This window comes from Lissotriton vulgaris, chromosome 8 (genome assembly GCF_964263255.1).
Source record: "Lissotriton vulgaris chromosome 8, aLisVul1.2, whole genome shotgun sequence".
Lineage (NCBI taxonomy): Eukaryota > Metazoa > Chordata > Amphibia > Caudata > Salamandridae > Lissotriton > Lissotriton vulgaris.
The window spans coordinates 983,853-1,004,716 of record NC_141696.1 but is presented as its reverse complement, the minus strand read 5'-3'; the positions used below and the strand labels follow the sequence as shown (position 1 = coordinate 1,004,716).

The 20,864-nt window shown below is 45.4% G+C and overlaps 2 protein-coding genes across 2 annotated transcripts in view; both read right to left on the bottom strand.

Annotated features, from left to right (window-relative positions):
- The window catches only part of LOC147693184 (NACHT, LRR and PYD domains-containing protein 3-like), a 330,570-nt gene that overhangs the window by 114,206 nt on the left and 195,500 nt on the right, over positions 1 to 20,864 (bottom strand). The window contains exon 2 of the mRNA XM_086933604.1: positions 1,734 to 1,904. Coding sequence (XP_086789730.1) covers positions 1,734 to 1,904 — 171 coding nt within the window. The remainder of the gene's footprint in view (positions 1 to 1,733; positions 1,905 to 20,864) is intronic.
- On the bottom strand, positions 3,822 to 5,336 carry LOC147693188 (endogenous retrovirus group PABLB member 1 Env polyprotein-like). The gene has a single exon (XM_086933616.1). The coding sequence runs from the start codon at positions 5,334 to 5,336 to the stop codon at positions 3,822 to 3,824; it is 1,515 nt and encodes a 504-aa protein (XP_086789742.1).

Here is a 20,864-nt window from a genome sequence, read left to right as displayed (position 1 = left end):
ATATGTTCCTATCAGCCACTCCTATGGAAGTCCTCATCAATCCTGGAGGCAGAGTGCTTGGAAATATGTGAGATGGTGCTCTGGCATGAGCTGAGCCTGTCTGCAGCTTTCGGCACCATGTCCTTATAGCTGTTCCATGATACTGCCATACCATATACTCTTCAGTGCATTATAATCCTCGCGGTTAAATGCTATCTTGGGTTTGGCTTTATCAAAACATGTCGAGTAAGGTGTCAAAACGAATTGGAATACTACCTCCTCGCCAGTTCTGGCGACGGGGGTAGCATTCCACCCTTCTAGAGGGACACGACATGTACCTAACCTGAAACCCGGTTAAAGTTAAACAGAGCCTCAGCATCACAAAATGGATGCTGCCACCACAGACACAAATCTGACCTCCTGCTGCTGGGAGTCCTTCCAGCGAGGGCAGCTTGGACAAAGGGTTTCCTGCCTTGGGAGGTGCTAGCACCACCCCAGACAGGATTTTGTGTATTGGGTAGGACAGAGCTGAATAGAATCACACATGCCTGGGGCACACAAGGCGTCCCCGTGCATTTGCCAGTTCAAACCGGTGCTGGGGCTTTCCAGCCCCAGTCCTGGTGCGAAACTGGACAAAGGAAAGGGGGTGTAACCACCCCCCTTCCTGGTCCCACCCAGAGGAGGGACCTAGTAGATGATCCGGCCCCCCAGATTCGAATAAGAGTGAGAGCTGTGTCCTGAGACTTCAGATCATCCTGAACTCGACTTGAAATACAGAAGAAGACTGGACTTCGACATTCTGCTGCTCAGAAGATGGAAGAGCATCTCCCTTGTGGCCGAGGAGTCACCACCCTGTGAACACAGGCACCAACCAGCAACTCGACGTCTGCTTTGCTGCCGCCTCCTGCCAGAGCCCGAGCCCAGAGCCTGACAAGACCCAGACTCCCAGACTTCTCACCGCCCGATCCACAGTCCCTGCAAAGAAGGGACCCGTGGAGGCACCGAGAGACGTGGGACCGGACCTCTTGGAAGACCCCCGAAGAGCTGACTGCGCAGCACCCGAGGCACCCTCGACGCTGTGCTTTGGGGTTTGAGAAGCCCCAGCACAGAGAATGAAGAGGGCCTCAGAGCCCCTCCTCCCACAGAGAATGAAGAGGGCATCTGAGCCCCCCGCGGGGAATGAAGAGTGCCACGGAGCCCCCCAGAGAATGAAGAGGGCCTCGAAGCCCCCCGCAGAGAATGAAGAGGGCCTCGAAACCCCCGCAGAGAATGAAGAGCGCCACGGAGCCCCCCACAGAGAATGAAGAGGGCCTCAGAGCCCCCCCCGCAGAGAATGAAGAGGGCCTCGGAGACCCCATGTCTCACTGACATTCCTCGGCCTCGTATCCAGAAGCCGGTCTGGTAACAGCAGGGAGACTGGTGGGGTCGGCGCCCTCACTGGTAGGAACAGACCTGCCCTCTAGTTAAGGCCTATTCCATTTTATCCCAAATACATGAGAAACAGGCTTTAAAAAGTGCCCCTCTGCACCATGATAGGGGCTTCTTTCAAGACCATGGATTGCGGCTCGGGTACCCCCACTTCACAACCTGACTTAATTCACAAATGTTAATAATGGGCGCCTTTCTCGCAACATTAACAGAATAGAGGCGATCTTGTAAACATTTAAATACATTTATAAAATATATGTGTGAGCCCCTCCTACGATGTATATTTTAGAAATCAATGACGTGATAAGAGCTGCTCAGCTCTGTACCTCAGTGTCTGTAGTTTGCAGTTTGGATGTTTTAGGCCTTCATACAATTTCTTCACTCCAGCGTCTCTCAGCTCATTGTGTTTTAGGTCGAGCTCTGTGAGAGATGTGTTTGTTTCCAGGACAGAGGCGAGGTCTCCGCAGCATGAATCGGTGAGGGAGCAGAGATACAACCTGCAGAAGAGAAGAGACATGGAGAGGAGTAAAGCAGAGCACAGACAGGGGCGTCACAAGTTCAGGTTTATCTTCATTTCCCTCCCGTCCTTGACTTACTTTCCTCTAGTGACGCATCCCACCTCACACATCCACCAACGCCCTGTTTATAAAGGAACCTCATGGGGGGAATTCTCAGACTAGCAGAGGCCGAGCTAAATGGACATATTAATAATATAATAATACCCTGCTTGTTATGTAGCATAGATGGGCTTTTGATAAGAAATCTTCACCCATTGGTCTGTTAAAACGTCGTTCACACTTTGCTTCCACAGCCCACAGCAGACAGCAAGTCACTCAAAGGCCTGTGCACATTGTTCACATCCGCCTAAAAATAGTTCCTTGATCTGTTGTGACAAACCAGATTTAAAATGTGTTATTTATTTTCATATTCATTTTAAAGACTGGTTATTTTTTCTTTTCTGGGCCATGGTTGCCCAGTTAGATGATGATTCATTTTCAAGTTAAAAATTGTCTAAATGACATTGCAGCTGATTTTTCTTGAAGTGCTTGGTTAGATGGTGATGTAATCTTGTCTCATTCACCAATAATACAATTCATGACATAAATTAAATGGTTATGTAATGTTACAACGCATGCCATTACCCCCCATGCCGTTGCAACGCCAAACCTTACCGCGACTTGCTGTCGGGGAATCACGGAAGTTGGAATAGATGAATTTTCTATTACAACTCCAGTGTGTACAACAGTTGGGACGGTGTTGGAGGTAAATCCAACACCTTCTCCCCACTGCTTCACACCTTTTTTGTTGCAACGGCATGCGGGGTAAATACATGCGTTGGAACGGTTGCGGTGTAAACGCTGTCTCCCAAATTAAATGCTTCCTATTTAAAAAACATCATTAGTAAAACAGCTACATCTCTGAATGATTGAAAAATAAAATGAGTAATGCCAAAATATGACCTTTCATCTTACTGTTGTCCCACTGTGCAGCCTGTTCTGCCTTTCATCTTAAAACTGCCCTCTCTGAAGTCAGCTCTACCCTTCATTTATCCTACAGCTGCCCCTCTCCGCAGCCTGCTCTTCCTTTTGAGGTACTGGGTTTTTCAGAACCGGTACCGAACCGGTAACCCAGTGGTGTCAGGGTACACTCAAAGACCTCGAGTACTTTCCTGATTCAGACCACAGAAACTCAGAGTCTTCTAGGTGAAGTCAAAGATCAAATTTATATATATATATATATGCTCCAGGCAAACATTCTTAGATTTACAGTAGACTATTCACATATTTTCACTACAAAGAAAAAGCAGAGTCATGATGACAAACCCACATTTCAGTTTGTCCAGCCCACAACAAATTACCCGGCGAGGCCCAACATTTTCATCAGATATCGGTGGACCCCCAATAAAAACGGGCACCTCCTCCTCATAAAGCAAGTTATAGAGAAAGAAACAGGGACAGGTGTGAGCAAGATTAGGCAGGGTGTGTGTGCGATGAAAAGGTTTATGGCATGTTGTGCCTTGATGCTATCTCGCTCGGCCACTGGGAAAGGAACTGGCCGGGCAGGTTCGGCCTGGGGCAATGGTTTCAGCTTGCCCAGGTCAGAGAGAAGTCAATTAAGGTGTACGTGTACTTAGGAATCGAATTTAGCTGTATTATAAGCCTATGTGAGGGCAACTCACAAAAAAGCTGCCGTACACAAAATGGAAGCCAATGGTTCAGGACGAAAATTACGATTTTGAGGTGAAATCGTTACTGGAATATGACGGAAATGCTTGTACATAGTGTACTAGCCATTCTCGGTCTTTTGATACCAAAATCGTCATACTACGACAAAGTTTTTTGCACGAGTCCAGAATTTTCAGAACCACAAACCCTCCTTTTGCCCTTACATAGGCAATTTAACCTATTCTCATGCTAATCTGAGTCCAGGTCTATATTCCTAAATTCATTGAGATGTTGCTGTAACATCATCCTAGTACTTAGCTCGTCTCTTGATACAGGTTTCCTTACACATGATGTAGCACAGAGGCCACATATTGCAGGAGCACACTGCACGCACAGACAGAACAGGAAAAGAATGGCTAAGACCATCCCAATGACCATCAGAATTTTCCATCCCCCGGCGGATATCAGTTCCCAGAACCATCCCATTAACGGCCAATCTCCTTTATCCACATGAATAGATTCGGAAATCTTATGCAGTTTGGAGATGGCCTGGTATACTGTTGGAGCGTTATCTGGAATGAAAACACAGCAACTCGATTGGATCAATTTACATACACCACCTCGGTCTGCAAGTATGACATCTAATGCGACCCTGTTCTGAAGGGTCATAAGACGATCCGATTGGAGCTCAGCAGTCAAGTTACTAAGGGCACCGGCAGTTTCAACCACGGTGGATTCAACCACCCTTGTCAATTGCCTTATGTTCCTGCTGTTAACCATGGGTCCCCAGAATGGCAGAAAACCCTTTACGAAGTCCCCAAATTCGTGTCCTGCAGTGTCTTCTTTACTGAAGACACTTCTAACTATCCTTGTCTTGTGATAATCTGCCGCAGCTGTGTAGGTGGGAGGCAACAGGAACGAAACAAAACATGTGCCCGAAAAGTCAGGGGGCAACCATGTATAGGCTCTATCATGGCAGATGAAATAGGTACCCTTAGCTGCTAAGAACGGAGGGGAAGTCTGGGACACAAAAACATATGTTTCAGTGCAGATGCTTTTCCCTAGCTGAGCTCTGGGATTCTTGCCAGTACCTTGCAGACACAGGGGACCCTGATGGGGTACAATCCAAATCGGGGAAGATCTCTTAGCTTCCTGTTTCTCACTCAGAGTAGCTCCATATCCGGTCACGTTCCATCCTATGTATACTAGTGTCTCATCTCTAGGGATAGTCTTGTAGGAAATATCTTCCTTAATCATGTCTACTATACCCTTAACTAGAGCACTATTCTTAGGATTGTCTTCCACAGAATGTAGGGGGTAAACTTCATGTGCATAGATGAACATTGTTCTGTATGCCCACACAGAACCATTGTGGCTGAAAGGCAGGACCAGATAAGGGATACCTTTATCCGTTGTGTGAGGCATAAGACCACACACCCAACAGTTAGTCATGTTCATTACTAGTTGGTGTTGGTGCAAAAGCTGAACGAAGGAGTTATTAATAAACTCTAGTCTCCTAGCGGATTCATGTTCAGGGAGAGGTTGAAAAGAGTGTGGGGAAACAGTAGAAGGAGGAGGTATGGGCGATGTAGTGGGTGCAAATGTCACTTGAAAAGAGAATAAAACATATCCTATCAAAAACATCATTACACTGAATAACATGAAGATGCACAATATCAAAAAGCTTTTCTTGGTCATCATATTACATATTCTGGCTTTAAAGTTCATTGTTTTGGCAGGTCTCTCCATCTTGAAAAACTCCATCCTCTCTAAATGCTGCTCGTGATGGTAGGGTGTTCTATGCTAAGGAATGCTTCTGTCAGTCCAGGGCAACTCCCTTAGACCAACCAGAACTGTCGACCTAACGTCTTCAGCTGCACCCCAAAGACTTTGGGCAACCGCGACCCTACAGCGGAACCCGGATGGTGATTCAAAAAACAAAAATAAAAAAAGTTTCTCAGATGGGAGAGCTGCACTTTCAAAAATAGCAAAGGAAAGGAATATCTTTTTATTAGTTCATAGTTCTCGGCCTCAGATCTTTGCTTTCCAGGTATTGTTTGATCTTGAAACAAGAGGTCAGGCTCAGTAGTGTTCAATCGAATTGACGGCGGCAAAGCTGCTTGCAAGAGCTTGTCACTTTCTTTCTCAGAAATTGTTCCTTTTATACGTGTATCACTGAAAGGCAGAAAACGAGACACAGTTTCAGTCTCTGAGTCGGCGACACCCTCCTGGACCCATCGGTCGTACGGCAGAGGCAAAGGCACCCTCTTGCAATGTACACCGTGGATACAGTGCTTCTTTCCTTCCACTCGAACAGCTGATCTCGTTGAAAGAAGGACGAGGTGTGGGCCGGTCCACCTGGGCTGGTCGTTCTTTGTTCGCTGAAAGTTTTTCACCAGAACCCAGGATCCAGGATCGATGTGATGACCTGGAGCTTCAGAGGCTTGAGGCAGTGTATCATGCACCTGTTGGTGTAAAACACGCAATTTAGCAGTCAATTCGTACAAAATGTCAAGCAAAACAGGGTGTTCAATTTCACTGAATTTGGTGGGCCTTGGCACTCCCCATATGTTGGCCGGGCGGCCAAAAACTGTCTCATATGGACTAAGTGCCACTCGCGAATGCACAGTCATTCAGGTTGATAGGAGTGCTAAGGGCAGAGCGTCAGGCCATTTAAGACCAGAGCTCGCTTGAATTTTGGCCAATTTAAGTTTTAACGTGTCATTGTAACATTATACTAGTCCAGCTGATTGGGGGTGATTTGCAGCGTGAAAGTTCTGTTGGATGCCTAGCCCTTCACATACTTTCTTCATCACTCGACCCACAAATTCACTCCCATTGTCACTCCAGACCATTCTCGGCATTCCAAATCTAGGGAAGAACTCTTTCACAAGGGCTTTAGCTGTGGATAAGGCAGTGTTGTCTTTTAGGGGGTAGGCTTCCACCCATCTTGAAAAGGCACAAACAACAACGAGTACGTATTTTAAATTGTTGCATCTTTCCATGTGGAGGAAATCTAGCTGCAAAACCTCGAACGGATGCGTAGGAGGTGCAAAATGACCAGCTGGAGTTGGGGTTCCCCTACCAGGATTGTATTTCAGACACGCCATGCAATTCTTGACCACATTCTCTGCACACTTAGGAATTTCAGCATTTTGCCATACTGGAGCCAACAACTTGCAAATCCCTTTCACACTGATGTGAGCCATTCCATGGGCCATTGTAACCACTGCAAGCACATACGCATCGGGCAACAACCATCTCTGATGCTCTGACAATTCAACCCAACATCCATTTGCATCCATTTTACCCGTACTTTCTCTCCACACACTCAATTCTTTCTCTGTAGCTTCAGCTTGAATAGATTTCACACTCTCTATTGTGTCTTCACACATTCCAACGTCACCAACCCATCTTGCAGGGCCTGCAACATACATTCGGCTCATCACATTCCTCGCTGTTTCTTTTGCGATTTCGTCAGCAAATGCATTTCCACGACCAACATCATCAGTCACCTTCTTGTGTGCGCTACATTTCACAATCGCAACTTGCAAAGGCAAAGTCAGTGACTCAAGAAGCTCATTCACCAACTGACCATGCTGAATCTTAGCTCCATGCGAAGTCAGGAACCCACGTTCTTTCCACAATTGTCCAAAACTGTGAGCCACACCAAATGCATACTGGCTGTCGGAATAGATGGTCACTTTCATTCCTTTCGACAACATACATGCTCTCGTAAGTGCAATCAATTCTGCTGCTTGAGCTGAATTATGTGGGATGCGTGCAGCTTCAACAATTGTATGCAAAGTCGTGACAGCATATGCTGCAGTCGTATCACCATTCGGAAGCTTGAAGCATGAACCATCCACCCATAAGGTACCATCACACTTTACAAGAGGAGTGTCCCTAAGATCTATTCTCCCTTTCGTTTCTTCTTCTGTTCTAAGAAAACAATCATGCTGTTCTGAAGCATCTAACTCCTCTACACTCGGCAACAACGTAGCTGGGTTAAGAGTGTTGCATCTTTTTATGTGCACATGACTCGCTAACAATGTCAACTCGTAACCTGACAATCGAGCACTAGTTAAGTGCTGTGTCTTGGTTCTGTTTAACAATGTGTCCACTGCATGTGGAACCATCACAATTAACGTGTTATTCATCACTAAACCAGCAGACTGTCGAATAGAAACAGCTGCTGCTGCTGTGGCTCTTAAACAACTCGGCAATGCTTTAGCTACCGGGTCCAAAGTCGACGAAAAATACGCACATGGACGCTGCTTGTCCCCAAAAGACTGTGTCAACACTGATAATGCACAACCTTCTTTCTCATGGACATACAATGTAAAGGGCTTACTGTAGTCGGGGGTACCCAACACAGGAGCCGAACATAATGCTGTGCGCAATTCGAAAAAACGTTTCTGTCACTCTTCAGACCATGGAAGGGGATTCGGTGTATCTTTACACGTTAATGCCACCAAAGGCTTGGCCGTCAACGAAAAATTTGGTATCCATTGTCTGCAATATGATGTAATGCACAAGAAAGCACGCACTTCTCTCTGTGTTCTTGGCACACTCAATTTCGCTATTGCCTGAATTCTTTCTGGGGTCAGTTTCCTTCCCTCCTTTGATAAGAGATGACCTAAGTAGGTCACTTCTTGTCGACAATATTGCAATTTTGAGAGAGACACTTTGTGATGCAAATCACACAAATGACGCAACAATGACAATGTGGCTTCTTTACAGATTTGCTCAGTATCTGCAGCAACAAGCAAATCATAAACATACTGAATGAGGGTAGCGCCATCAGGTAAAACAATCGTATCAAGCTGTGTTTTTAAAGCCTGACTGTATATCGATGGGCTTTCACAGTAGCCCTGGGGAGCGTGTTTAAAGCGGAAGCTTCGACCTCCTAAACTGAAGCCAAAAATATCCCTACTCTCCTCGGCAATATGGATGCTGAAGAAAGCATTCTTCAAGTCAATCACCGAAAACCAGGTCGCGGAAGCTGGAATCATAGTCAATAGGGCAGTGATATCAGGAACAACTGGAAATTGTGGCACGACTATTTTATTCACCTCTCTCAGATCAATCACAAATCTGTAAACAGGTGGCTGGGAAGGGTCAGTTTGTTTCAAAACAGGCAGAACAGGACTATTGCAAACGTTGCCTCTTGTCTCTTCAATCACATCTTTTTCAATCAGATCATAAATGATCGCTAGCAAAGCTTTCTAACCTTCACTAGAAATTTTGTATTGGGGAATGCGTGGCATTTTAACATTGGCTTTCAATGTTACAACATATGGCGGTATTTCCAAAAGACCTACATCATTAGGACCAGTAGCCCAAAGATTTTTAGGAAGAAACGACAATTCTGTCGGAAGTTTATCCCTTGACAAATACATTGGAGAAACCACTTTCATACCCAGTGTAAGTTGTACTCCCGAAGGAGAACAGTACAAAGTCGCACACAATCTTTTTAACAGATCCAATCCTAACAAGTTTTCACCACAACCTGTCGTTAAAATAAGGGGTGCTTCGAATTCACAAGGTCCAACAGAAAGGGACAAAGGGTCAGAAATCGGATTTCTAACTGGGGCGCCAGAGAAACCTACTGATACATTCATTTCGCCAGACAAAGGTGCGCCAGGGAGTTTTGAGTGCATAATAGAACTCTTTGAAGCACCAGTATCCAACAGAAAAGGCTCTGACACACCTGATGTAATCACCTCAACATAAGGTCCACTCTGATCTACTGGAACTGAAACAACTCCCTCTCTTTGTCTATGGCTGTCCTAGCAATCATTACCTTCCATATGTTCATCTTCTGTATAGTAGTCATCAGCATAGTACTGAGCTGTCCTACCAGACGCATTATTCTGTTGATCAAACTTATTCATTGAATTTTTAGGCGGAAAGGAACGCGCGTTCTGGGGGGAATTTCCACGTCCTCTACCTCTAGGTGCTTGTGAAATACCTCGACCTCTTGCACTGGAAACACCATTTATGCGCTGTAACAAAGCAGGACAACTACTTTTAAAATGACCCTCCTCCTTACAATATGCACACTGATTAGGGCCTACAGGAAAACGCTGTTGAGGGTATTCGGTCCTTTGCGTGTCTCTCTGAAACTGCTGAGGCTGCTGATAGTTACTCTGACCACCACGAGGCGGGTATGCCTGCTGTAAAGGGACCTTTGTTTTTAACTCTTTCGTTTTCTTGTCTGCTATATCTTTTTCATCTTTATCTCTATTTTCATAATACTGTGAAGTAGCCAATATCTGTGCTGAAGAGGAAACTACCCAAGAACTCTCTGAATCTTTCAACTTCTTACACAACTCGGGTAACAAATTATACACGAACTTATCGATGAACAACCGTTGGCCACCTTCTGTACTCATATCTTGACCACTGTGGTCGACAAACGTCTCTTCAAACCTGGTGAAGAAATCTGATACCGTTTCATCTTTCTTCTGCTTACACGCAGACAATTTATCCCAATTCACACGCATCGCGGGCATTAAAGTTTTCATATAATTAATGATCTTATCAGGGAGTTCTGCTACTAAACGCTCTGGTTTAGCACCACCAACTTGTCGGGCATCTGCAGCAGCAATATTAGCCCATGAGTCACCTAACTCTTGATCATGATCTGCATGACGAATCTTTCCCCATAAAGGCTGTGGAACAACATTCCCAAACAACATGTCTATGTCAGCTAAATTCATAATACATGAGCCTGCAGTCTGTGACAATTCCTTGTAATACCCTGCAGGATTTTTATGGGGATCAGGCAATGTCTGTTTATGGGCCAAAACTTCAGCTCGCTTCTAAGGAACATGTACCCAGACACGTTGAAAGTGAGCTGGTACAGCATCAACTTGATTAGCTACATCAGCCGCAACGGTGTCCTTCCATACTGGAGGAACTTCTCTCATGGGATACTGTCTCACCTTCTTTTTAACCGAGGAATCAGATTCAAACAACGACCGAGAAACACCTTCAGTCCTAAGCGACAACAGCGTCGCAACTGCTTTCTTAACATCTGAACCCACAATTGCGCCTTTCCCAAACTCGAATCGTACATGGCACAACTCAGGCGGATTGGGCTCCAAATCATTCTCCTCTCTATCCTCACAAAGGAAAGTACACATTTTGTCAAAAACGTATCTCTGCTTCGGTTCTTCCCACTGATGGAAGACATCCATATCAGACTCTAGCCTTTACCTCATTGGTTCAGTAACCCATTTATGCGCCAAATAATTCAATGTCTCCTTCTCCCTAGAATCAGGCAGTTGGCTACGCAACTGCTTACGCTCTGTGACAGGGGTAGCACTTGTTGCTCCAAAGAGAGGATATAGAAGGCTAGAAACAGTGCCAGTCATTCTCTGGCGAACAGAGGGAGAAGTCGATGAAAGGACAGGCGGAAAAGCAGGGTGAGGCAAGGCAGACGCAGAGGCAGTGTCAGGAGGAGTACCAGGAGTGGTAGTCGTTATAGTAGTCAAAGTTGTAGGAAGTAAAGGCAGAGCAGATGTCAAAGCCGGTGGCCCTTGAGGAGGCTGCACCGGAGGAGCAGGAGCCAGCTGAAGAGTAGCTGGTGGGTGCTGTGGAGGAGCAGGAGGCAATACAACCACGGGTTGCGCAACTAAAGGTTGCGGAGGTGCCGTAGCATTCTGCGCATAAGGGTGGTGGCGAACTTAATAAATGCGACATTAGTGGGTCTTTTTCAAGTTCCTTTGCTGCATCTTGCTGAAGAGGCGGCAAAACCGGATAACATTTATCGGTTACCATTTTACGTTGCCTGTGCAACTGCTCACTCATCTGTTCTTCCTCATTGTCTTTAAACTGCATAGCAGCTTGCATTATCGAAATACCCCTTTCTCTCTTATGTTTCTTCTCTAATTTAATTTCTTTCTGTTTGGCTTCCTTACGCCGTAGGCGGAAAGAGTCAAACATCGCCGGCCGGGCTTTCTTTTTAAAAAGTTTAACTTCTAGATTATCTAGGATTTCCGTGTCAAAGCTACCATATTGGGGCCATTTTAAAACACCATCTTTTCTGGTGTAGCGGATCCACACTTCATTATATGTGATGGGGCCTACTCCATGTTTCACATACAATTCATAAGTTGGAGATCCAATCGGAGGAACCGGACACGAGTCCTCCAATCGGGAATCCCTATTATTTCCACAACAAAACAAGTTTCTAAGTCTGCTAAGACAAGGCATCTTCGCTCACTAGTCTAGCTTCAAACTTCAAAGGATTATCGAATACGATATTCTCGTGAATACACGAGTCCTTCGGCTTTGGTACTTGCAAGTTCCAAATCAAAGATCTCAAGGGGATACCAAACTAAGAACCAACTAAGGACTGGGAGACGCTCCACTTATACTTAACTGAGATATCGATGACGTCACCAGAAGACTCGTCTATCGTTTCGCTCTACCAAACATCAAGGGTCCAAATCAGGGCGATAGCCAGGGCAGCAGTCCTTCGTAGCCGTCGGGAAGCGGGTAACCTCGCAGCAAAGACTTTCGGACCACGTCGACATGCAGGGGTCTATGAAGTGGCGGCCTTCCTCCAGAATTTTCACACGAAGCTCCTCACGAACCTCTGGCTTGGACCGGTACCGTTGGCATCACCCCACGTTGGGTGCCAACTGAGGTACTTGGTTTTTCAGAACCGGTACCGAACCGGTAACCCAGTAGTGTCAGGGTACACTCTAAGACCTCGAGTACTTTCCTGATTCAGACACAGAAACTCAGAGTCTTCTAGGTGAAGTCAAGGATCGAATTTATTGGCAGCAACCAAGTAACAGGCGTCCTAGAAGTACAACAGCACAGTGTGTATATTCTCAGGAGACTGCTCAATCTTACAAAGCCAGTCTTCTCTTTTTATACAAAATATTGTGCTTTAGGCAAACATTCTTAGATTTACAGTAGACCATTCACATATTTTCACTACAAAGAAAAAGCAGAGTCATGATGACAAGCCCATATTTCAGTTTGTCCAGCCCACAACAAATTACCCGGCAAGGCCCAACATTTTCATCAGATATCGGTGGACCCCCCAATAAAAACGGGCACCTCCTCCTCGTAAAGCAAGTCGTAGAGAAAGAAACAGGGACAGGTGTGAGCAAGATTCGGCAGGGTGTGTGTGTGATGAAAAGGTTTATGGCATGTTGTGCTTTGATGCTATCTCGCTCGGCCACTGGGAAAGGAACTGGCCGGGCAGGTTCGGCCTGGGGCAATGGAGTCAGCTTGCCCAGGTCAGAGAGAAGTCAATTAAGGTGTACGTGTCATTTGGAATCGAATTTAGCTGTATTATAAGCCTATTTGAGGGCAACTCACAAAATGGCTGCCGTACACAAAATGGAAGCCAAGGGTTCAGGACGAAAATGACGATTTCGAGGTGAAATCGTTACTGGAATATGACGGAAATGCTTGTACCTAGTGTACTAGCCATTCTCGGTCTTTTGATACCAAAATCGTCATACTACGACAACATTTATTGCACAAGTCCAGAATTTTCAGAACCACACTTTCATCTTACAGCTGCCCCTCTGTGCAGCCTGCTCTACCTTTCATCTTACAGTTGCTCCTCTCTGCAGCCTGCTCTGCCTTTCATCTTAAAGCTGCCTTCTCTGTAGCCTGCTCTACCTTTCATCTTACAGATGCCTTCTCTGTAGCCTGCTCTACCTTTCATATTACATATGCCGCTCTCTACAGCCTGCTCTACCTTTCATCTTACAGTTGCCCCACTGTGCAGTCTGCTCTACCCTTTATTTTACAGCTGCCCCTCTCTGCAGCCTGCTCTACATTTTATCTTACATTTGCCCCACTGTGCAGCCCACTCTACCTTTCATCTTACAGTGCCTCTCTCTGTACCCTGCGCTACCTTTCATCTTACATCTACCCCATTGTGCAGCCTGCTCTACCTTTCATCTTACAGCTGCCTTCTCTGTAGTCTGCTCTACCTTTCAGCTTACAGTTGCCCCTCTCGGCAGCCTGCACTACCTTTATCTTACAGCTGCTCCACTGTGCAGACTGCTCAGCCTTTTATCTTACAGCTGCCTTCTTTGTAGCCTGCTCTACCTTTCATCTTACAGTTTATTCTCTCTGCAGCCCGCTTTACCTTTCATTTTATAGCTGCTGCTCTCCCCAGCCTGCTCTACCTTTCATCTTACAGCTGGTTCTCTCTGCAGCCTGCTCCTCCTTTCATTTTGCAGTTGCCCCTGTCGGTAGCCTGCTCTGCCTTTCATCTTACAGCTGCCCCTCTCTGAAGCCTGCTCTACCTTTCAGTCAGTCACTCAGTTCAACTTTATTCGGATACAATAGTAGCCATAAAAGCACAGAATATAAATACATCACAATGATTAAAAACGATAAAGATTTCATGTACATATATCCAAAATAGCTAGTGCAAATATTTAAATACGTCATAATGATTTAAAAAGTAAAATTCCATGTACGTATATCCTAAGTGGCTAGTGCAGGAACAATCATATTGATATATACAACTAATTAATTGAAACAGTTTACAGATTGCATTAATATCAAGAGACCATCATAGACCTAGGTGCCCTTATTGCGGTTTTAAAATCAATTCAACATTATCTAAGTCTAACATGCGGCAATATGCTGCCTCCAGAGTAATTGGTCTTCACTTATTAAAATATGGGTAAAGCAACTGTTTAGAATATTTAAAATAGTATTTACAGGAAAATATAAAATGCATAATGGTTTGCTCACTCCTATCATCACAAGGGCACAAGGTTTGATTAACATTTTTGCTATAGCCCAGTGGGAAACCGAGTACAAATCGGATTGTGCCAGCTCTTAATCGTAACAAGATGCTCCTCACCCAGCGGCTCATTGGTAGGGTCAAGTACATGCGAAGTGGGTAACAAAACTGTTCTATGGCCATGTATTTTCGCACAAAAGTTTTCCTGGACTCCACCACTACCCACTTGTTGTTGTATAGTGAATACAGAGTGTTCCGAAGTTCTTTTTTAGGGCCTGATTCAGCTAATATGGGGTCCAGGAAAAGACTTTCTTTGTTTATACTACGCAAACTTACAAGGACACCGCTTAGACATGGGATTTCTAGGCCTTTGTCACCCTGTAGACAATCCTTAATAATCTGTTGTGTCAGAAGTGCTGCTTCGTTCTTCCACACTGATACCCACATAAGTGCCGGCCGTGCTCGAATAAAATCAGTTTTAAAATTTATGTTGAGCTCCATGTGACATATATATTGGGGGCTTGAGATTGGGGTGCTCAGTAATTTCCTGCAAAACCTATTCTCTTCCTGCTGGATTGCTGAGCAATTAACAGTTCCCCAAATCTCTGCACCATATGTTGCCACCAGGGCGCATTGTAGTTTATATATTTTCTGTACTGCTAAAAGAGCACCGTGGCCTTAGGGCGGGATGAGCTTAAGATTGAGTTGGTAGCCTTTGAGAACTTGCTCAACCCTAAATAAACAAATGATTTCACTGAGGTTAGTTTTTGACCATCTGTTGTGATCGTTCCTAATTCGCGCTTCCCTGGGCCACTACTCATAAGAAAGGATTTTTTTAAATTTACCGAAGGTCTAGCTCGTTCATATAATTATTAAAATTTTGGACAAGAAGACGCAAAGAATTTGGGGTGCGGCCTATGAGAACCGAGTCATCTGCGTAAAGAAGTATTGGGATGGGCACTTTATTAACATATGGGACATCTTTAGTAGCCATTTTCAGAGAGGTGTTCAGCCCATTGGTATATATAATAAAAGCAGGGGTGCCAACACGCATCCTGGTCTGACACCCCTGCCAATGTCAATGGTCCCCGAGACCTCACCACCCATGCTAATCCTCACTTGGGCCTGGAGATCTCTGTGTAAGTATGCTAGGAAGTTGACCAATGTTTCATCCAGCCCACCTGCCAAAAAGATGGCCCACAGCTTTGACCTATTCTCTATATCAAAAGCTGTGGACAAATCCATAAAGCACTAAATCAGGGGGGAAGGGATCACTTGTCCTGCATAACTAGGGTATGCAGGTCTATGTGGGGTGTCTCCCAAGTAGAAAACCCTCATGCACGTGTAAAATGGAATCTCGTAGTGGTATATGGTGTCTCCCCGCTCTTATTGACACGTGTGTGCATAATCATGGGGTTAGTATTTATGCACCCTCCGCCAGGAGGTATTTACCCATAGTTAAAACAGTAGTGATCGTGAATAGTGGGTGAAAGGTGTTGAAGGGAATTGTTTAAAATACCTGAACAAGCAGACTGAAACTTTAATTGGTCTGAGTTCAGGTAGACGAGAATTGCTGGTGTGCAGCTGTGAAATAATTAGAAATCCAAGCGCACTAATGTGGTGATTTTAAAATGCGGTCGACATGTTTCAGCCTTAGTTGCCTCTATAGGTCGGTTGGGCTTTCTTCAGGACCAGTGCAGAGTAGTGAATACAGTGAGAAAATGAAAAAAGGTATTTTGACCTGTTCCATTAGTCAGTGGGAGGTTGCATTGCACTTGTAAAAGAAATATATACGTACAAAAAACACATATGTGGAGAGGGTAAGGGGAAAGACACACAGTTATGTACAAATAGTACAATTATCAAAATCTTTGTAGATTTTGAAGAACACCTACAAAATGGCAATACTTTATCCAGATTCATACTCGTATGGGGTGTCAACTCTCTCATCCTCATGCTTGTGGATTTTGATACATGCTGTGGAGGGTACACATATAATTATAATTAGTGTATACTCATGCTAGTGCAATACACAAGTGAAAACCAATTCCATTCTGATAAGTTCTATACAGAGAGGCATATTGTGATGTGATTATGACCACATATACTTAGTGAACTGTTAGGTGTATAAACCTTCTAGATTATACTGAAGGATTGTTGTTGTGAATGGTCAAACGAAATGTGTTCCAGAGGTGCAGTTTTTGTATCTGGTTTATTTTATAATGATTATCGTTTTAGTTGTGGTAATGTATCTTAACTCGTAGGTACGGGTGGGGATATAAAATGAGGATATAAAATAACATAAAGTCGCTTGTTGTTAACGCTCGTTGGTCGAAATGCACTCGTTTGCGGGCATGTCACGTTTTTAACTAAAACCTAGTTATGCAGTACAAGTGATCCTTTCCCCCCTGATTTAGTGATTAATCCTAAGGAGACTGAATGGATCAGTACTCTTCCTCCCCCTATTGATTGATTGCAAATCCATAAAGGCCATATAGATCGGGGTCCTCCTTGCAATGGTGTATTTTCCCACAATCAAATTTAAATTAAGACATTGTTCCCCTAAACCCCAGCTTGCATAAGTCCAAAATAGCATCCATCCCACAATTTTATTTTATTATTATTATTATTATTATTATTATTATTATTATTATTATTATTATTATTATTATTATTATTATTATTATTATTATTCTGAGTTTTGTATAGCGCCTGGTTAACTATTAGGCATCCCAGCGCTTACCAGAACATAACACTACTTAAAGAACGGAGGGATTAAACAGAAAACAGAAAAGTTTTTAAAAGTTTTCGAAACCGAAGCAAGCTAGCTTCCGAACGCAGTTGTAGGGGCAACGAGTTCCACAAAGAGGCCACATTTATTGAAAACCTTCTGCCACCCGTTCTTGCCTTCTTCACCCTGCCAACCTGAAGGAGATGTTGGTCATCAGAGCGAAGAGGACGGAAGGCCTTGTAGGGCTGGACCATCTCCCCCAAAATAGGTGGACCTACCCCGTGCAGAACCTTGTGGCCGATACAAAGTGACTTAAACTTCACTCTGTCTCTCACAGGGAGCCAGTGCAATGCCCTCAACGCCGGGCGAGCAGATTGACGCCTGGGGAGACCCGTCAGAAGTCTGGCTGCCGCGTTCTGCACTTGCTGCAGTTTATTCAGGGTAGATTCGGGTGCACCCAGGAATAACGCATTGCTGAAGTCCAGCCGCGAGATGATAAGTCCCTGGATAAGAAGCCTTCGGGTGGTCGCTGGGAGCAGAGGCAAAATCTTCTGGGCTACACGGAGCAGGCCAAAGCACACGCCCACAGTCTTTTTGGCATGAGTTTTGAACGATAGGTCCTGCTCCAGCCATACCCCCAGACTCTTGATCTCCCGTTTAGGGGGAGGAACCGGTCCCAGACAGTCTGGCCAGCTACTGGGGGACAAAGATGGAGAGGAGTTCCCCAGCAGCATCGGTTCCGTCTTGGAGCCATTTAACTTTAGGGCTGAGCTGCACATCCACGTATAGATCTTCTCAAGACATGTGTGCAGCCGGTCGGGATGGTATGCCGACTGGGAAAGGCCTACCACCAGCTGAGTATCATCAGCATAACTGATGATTTTAATACCCAGCGGCAGTACCACACTCTCCAGGGGGGCCATGTAAACGTTGAATAAGGTAGGGCTCAATGAAGAGCCCTGTGGCACACCACACTGGAGAGGGGTCGAAGATGATTTTTCATGGCCTTCCCACACCTCAAATGAACGATCCTCCAAAAAGGAGGCGAACCATTTGAGGGCCAGACCCGTGACCCCCACCCCTGACAGCGGTTGGAGAAGCACCTGATGGTCCACGGTATCAAAAGCAGCGCTGAGGTCCAGGAGGATCACTGCCACTGACCCCCCCCCGCATCCAGCATGCTTCTAGCATTCTCCACGACCGCCAACAGGGCAGTGTCAGTCCCCTGACCGGGACGAAAACCCGTTTGGGAGTCGCCCAGGAGGGAATTGGCTTCCAAGAAGTCCGAGAGGCGTCTATTCACCAGCTTCTCAGCCACCTTACTGATACCCGGCAGCAAGGAGATAGGCCGAAAGTTGGCGAGGTCGGCAGGATCGAGGTTAGGCTTTTTCAAAAGGGCCTTCACCACTGCTCCTTTCCAACTGGGGGGAACTACCCCGTGGGCAAGGGACAGGTTTATCAGGTCCGTCATAGGGCCACCAATCACAGAGGACACCTGTTTAAGATATTTAATAGGTGCTGGGTCTTTCGGAGAACCGCTCTTCATTGAGCCCAGAACCGCCAGAACTTCCTCCCTCGTAACCGAACCCAAGGAGGCCATCTCCACCAATTGCATCTTATTTTCTTATTTTATAGAACTCTTCCTAAAATGTTAAGGGTGTTATCTATAAGGGAGATGGGTCAATAGTTGCAAGGAAGGGATCTATCTCCCTTCTTAAAAATCGGGACTATAATGCTTCTTGCCCAGGTCTCGGGTATTTTAGTCAAAGTTAATTTATTAAAAACATTCAAAAGTAGAGGGGCCCAAAAAGCCGGTTTCCACTTAATTAAATCGATGGGGAGCCCGTCTGGACCCGGCGCCTTATTGGCTAGACTCTGATTAATAGCTTCCATGACTTCTAAAATACTTATATCTATGGGGACCAGGCTACCTGGGGTAAAAGTTGCCTCGCATGGGGGTGGGGGGTATAGATACCTGAGAAATTTTCCATCCATACCTCACTGGCTATATTACAGCTAATAGGTGTTGAAGACTGGCCCATGGAATGGACGTCCCTAACTGACGCCCAAAAAATGTTGCCCTTATTCTGGCTAGCAGCCTCAGACAGTTTGTCCCAACGGTCGATCAGGAGGTCCTTCTTCCTATCGTTAATTACCTTTGTATAATTTTTTCTGGCCAGTTTAACTTCTGTTGTACACCTCAGGGTGGCTGAGAGGGCCCTACCTAAATTCCTGTTTGCTAGTGAGCAATCCTGGTTGAAACATCTGGGGTTAGGTGTTACTGCAGGAAAGGGTTTGGAAAGTAGAATTTTGATCGTCTGACAAATCTTCCCAAAATCCCCAACTATCTGTCCCGGTGGTTGGTCTAGTGAGAGGCAGGACTCAATACGGGACATATTATCCCCTGCCAATTTTCTGAAAATGTCAACCCCCCTCCAACACAATCTTAAATTGTCGGTTGACACTATGAAATTTGAGGCCCCACTTTCGGTCTGAAAAGTCGGCCTTTGGGCAGTATATATCACTATCTTAATGGGGTTTTGATCTCCGAAATAGGAGAGTACCACCTCGGCAGATGCCAGTTGCTTTTCTATGAGGGGGCATACAAAAATAAAATCTATGATGGAGCTGCAACCCCTTCTCCTATAGGTTGGATGGTTGTTCGTAGTTGACCCCATAACCAGGTCCATAACATTGGACAAATTATGTGATCTTATGAACCGGTTCAGTTCTCTACCTCTGCTTATCGATTGACTATAATGAGCCCGTCCTTTTTCAAAATGTGTGTCCGATAATTTGGTCTTTGCATCCATGGGTTTCTCGAGTGCATTCCCCATGTAGTTCCTGTGACCAGGAGGCTGCTTTCTCCTCATATGATGTCCTACTCGCTCTCTGACCCTTTATACACAAGAGGCATATTAACACGCATGGAAGCCCCACCTGTTTGGCCCAACACACCACACATTAGCGGTATGAAATGTCTTCCCGCCCTTTCCCCACTATGTTGGATAGCTCACTCAAGGGACCTCTGCGCCTTTTGCCGCGGTGGCAAAGTTACAGGCACACATGGTCAGTGGAGACAAATCTTCTGGACCTTTACGCAGCTGCAGTGTAGGAAAAGCACTAAACATTTACCCAACGAGGTAGCACTTACTGATTACTCAGTAGCCACTGTAGACAGTGGGAAACAGTCTTTTTTGGGCAAATCCGCAAGTTCGCAAATTTTTCCGCAAACTCATGGATTTTTTTTGCCGATCTGCAAAATTTGCCCATACTTTTCAGAGTGGGGATGACATCCACAAGTGGATGACTGCACTTGAGAGAGCTTGCAGAGTACAGCAGGTACCCCAGGAGCAGTGGGCAGCAATCTTATGGCTCTCCTTTGCAGATAAAGGTAGAAACAAGCTCCTCACTGTAACAGAAGAGGATGCTGACAACTATGATGTCCTGAAGAGTGCCCTAATAGATGGGTTTAGATTAACCCCTGAGCAGTACAGGTTAAAGTTCAGAGACAACCAGAAGACATAGACTGAGGACTGGGTTGATTTTGTTGATCTTGTAACCAAGGCTCTGGAAGGCTGGTTGATTAGCAGTAAGGTGAGAGATTTCAAAGGATTGTATAATTTAATCATGAGAGAGCAGAACCTTAATAACTGTCAAAACCAACTTTTGCACCAGTACCGGGTGGACTCTGATCTGACCTCTCCCCAAGACTTGCGTCTGGTACCTGGATTCCTCACTGGACCTGCGCCTGGATGCCTCGCTGGACCTGCGTATGGAGCCTGGATGCCTCGCTGGACCTGCGTATGGAGCCTGGATGCCT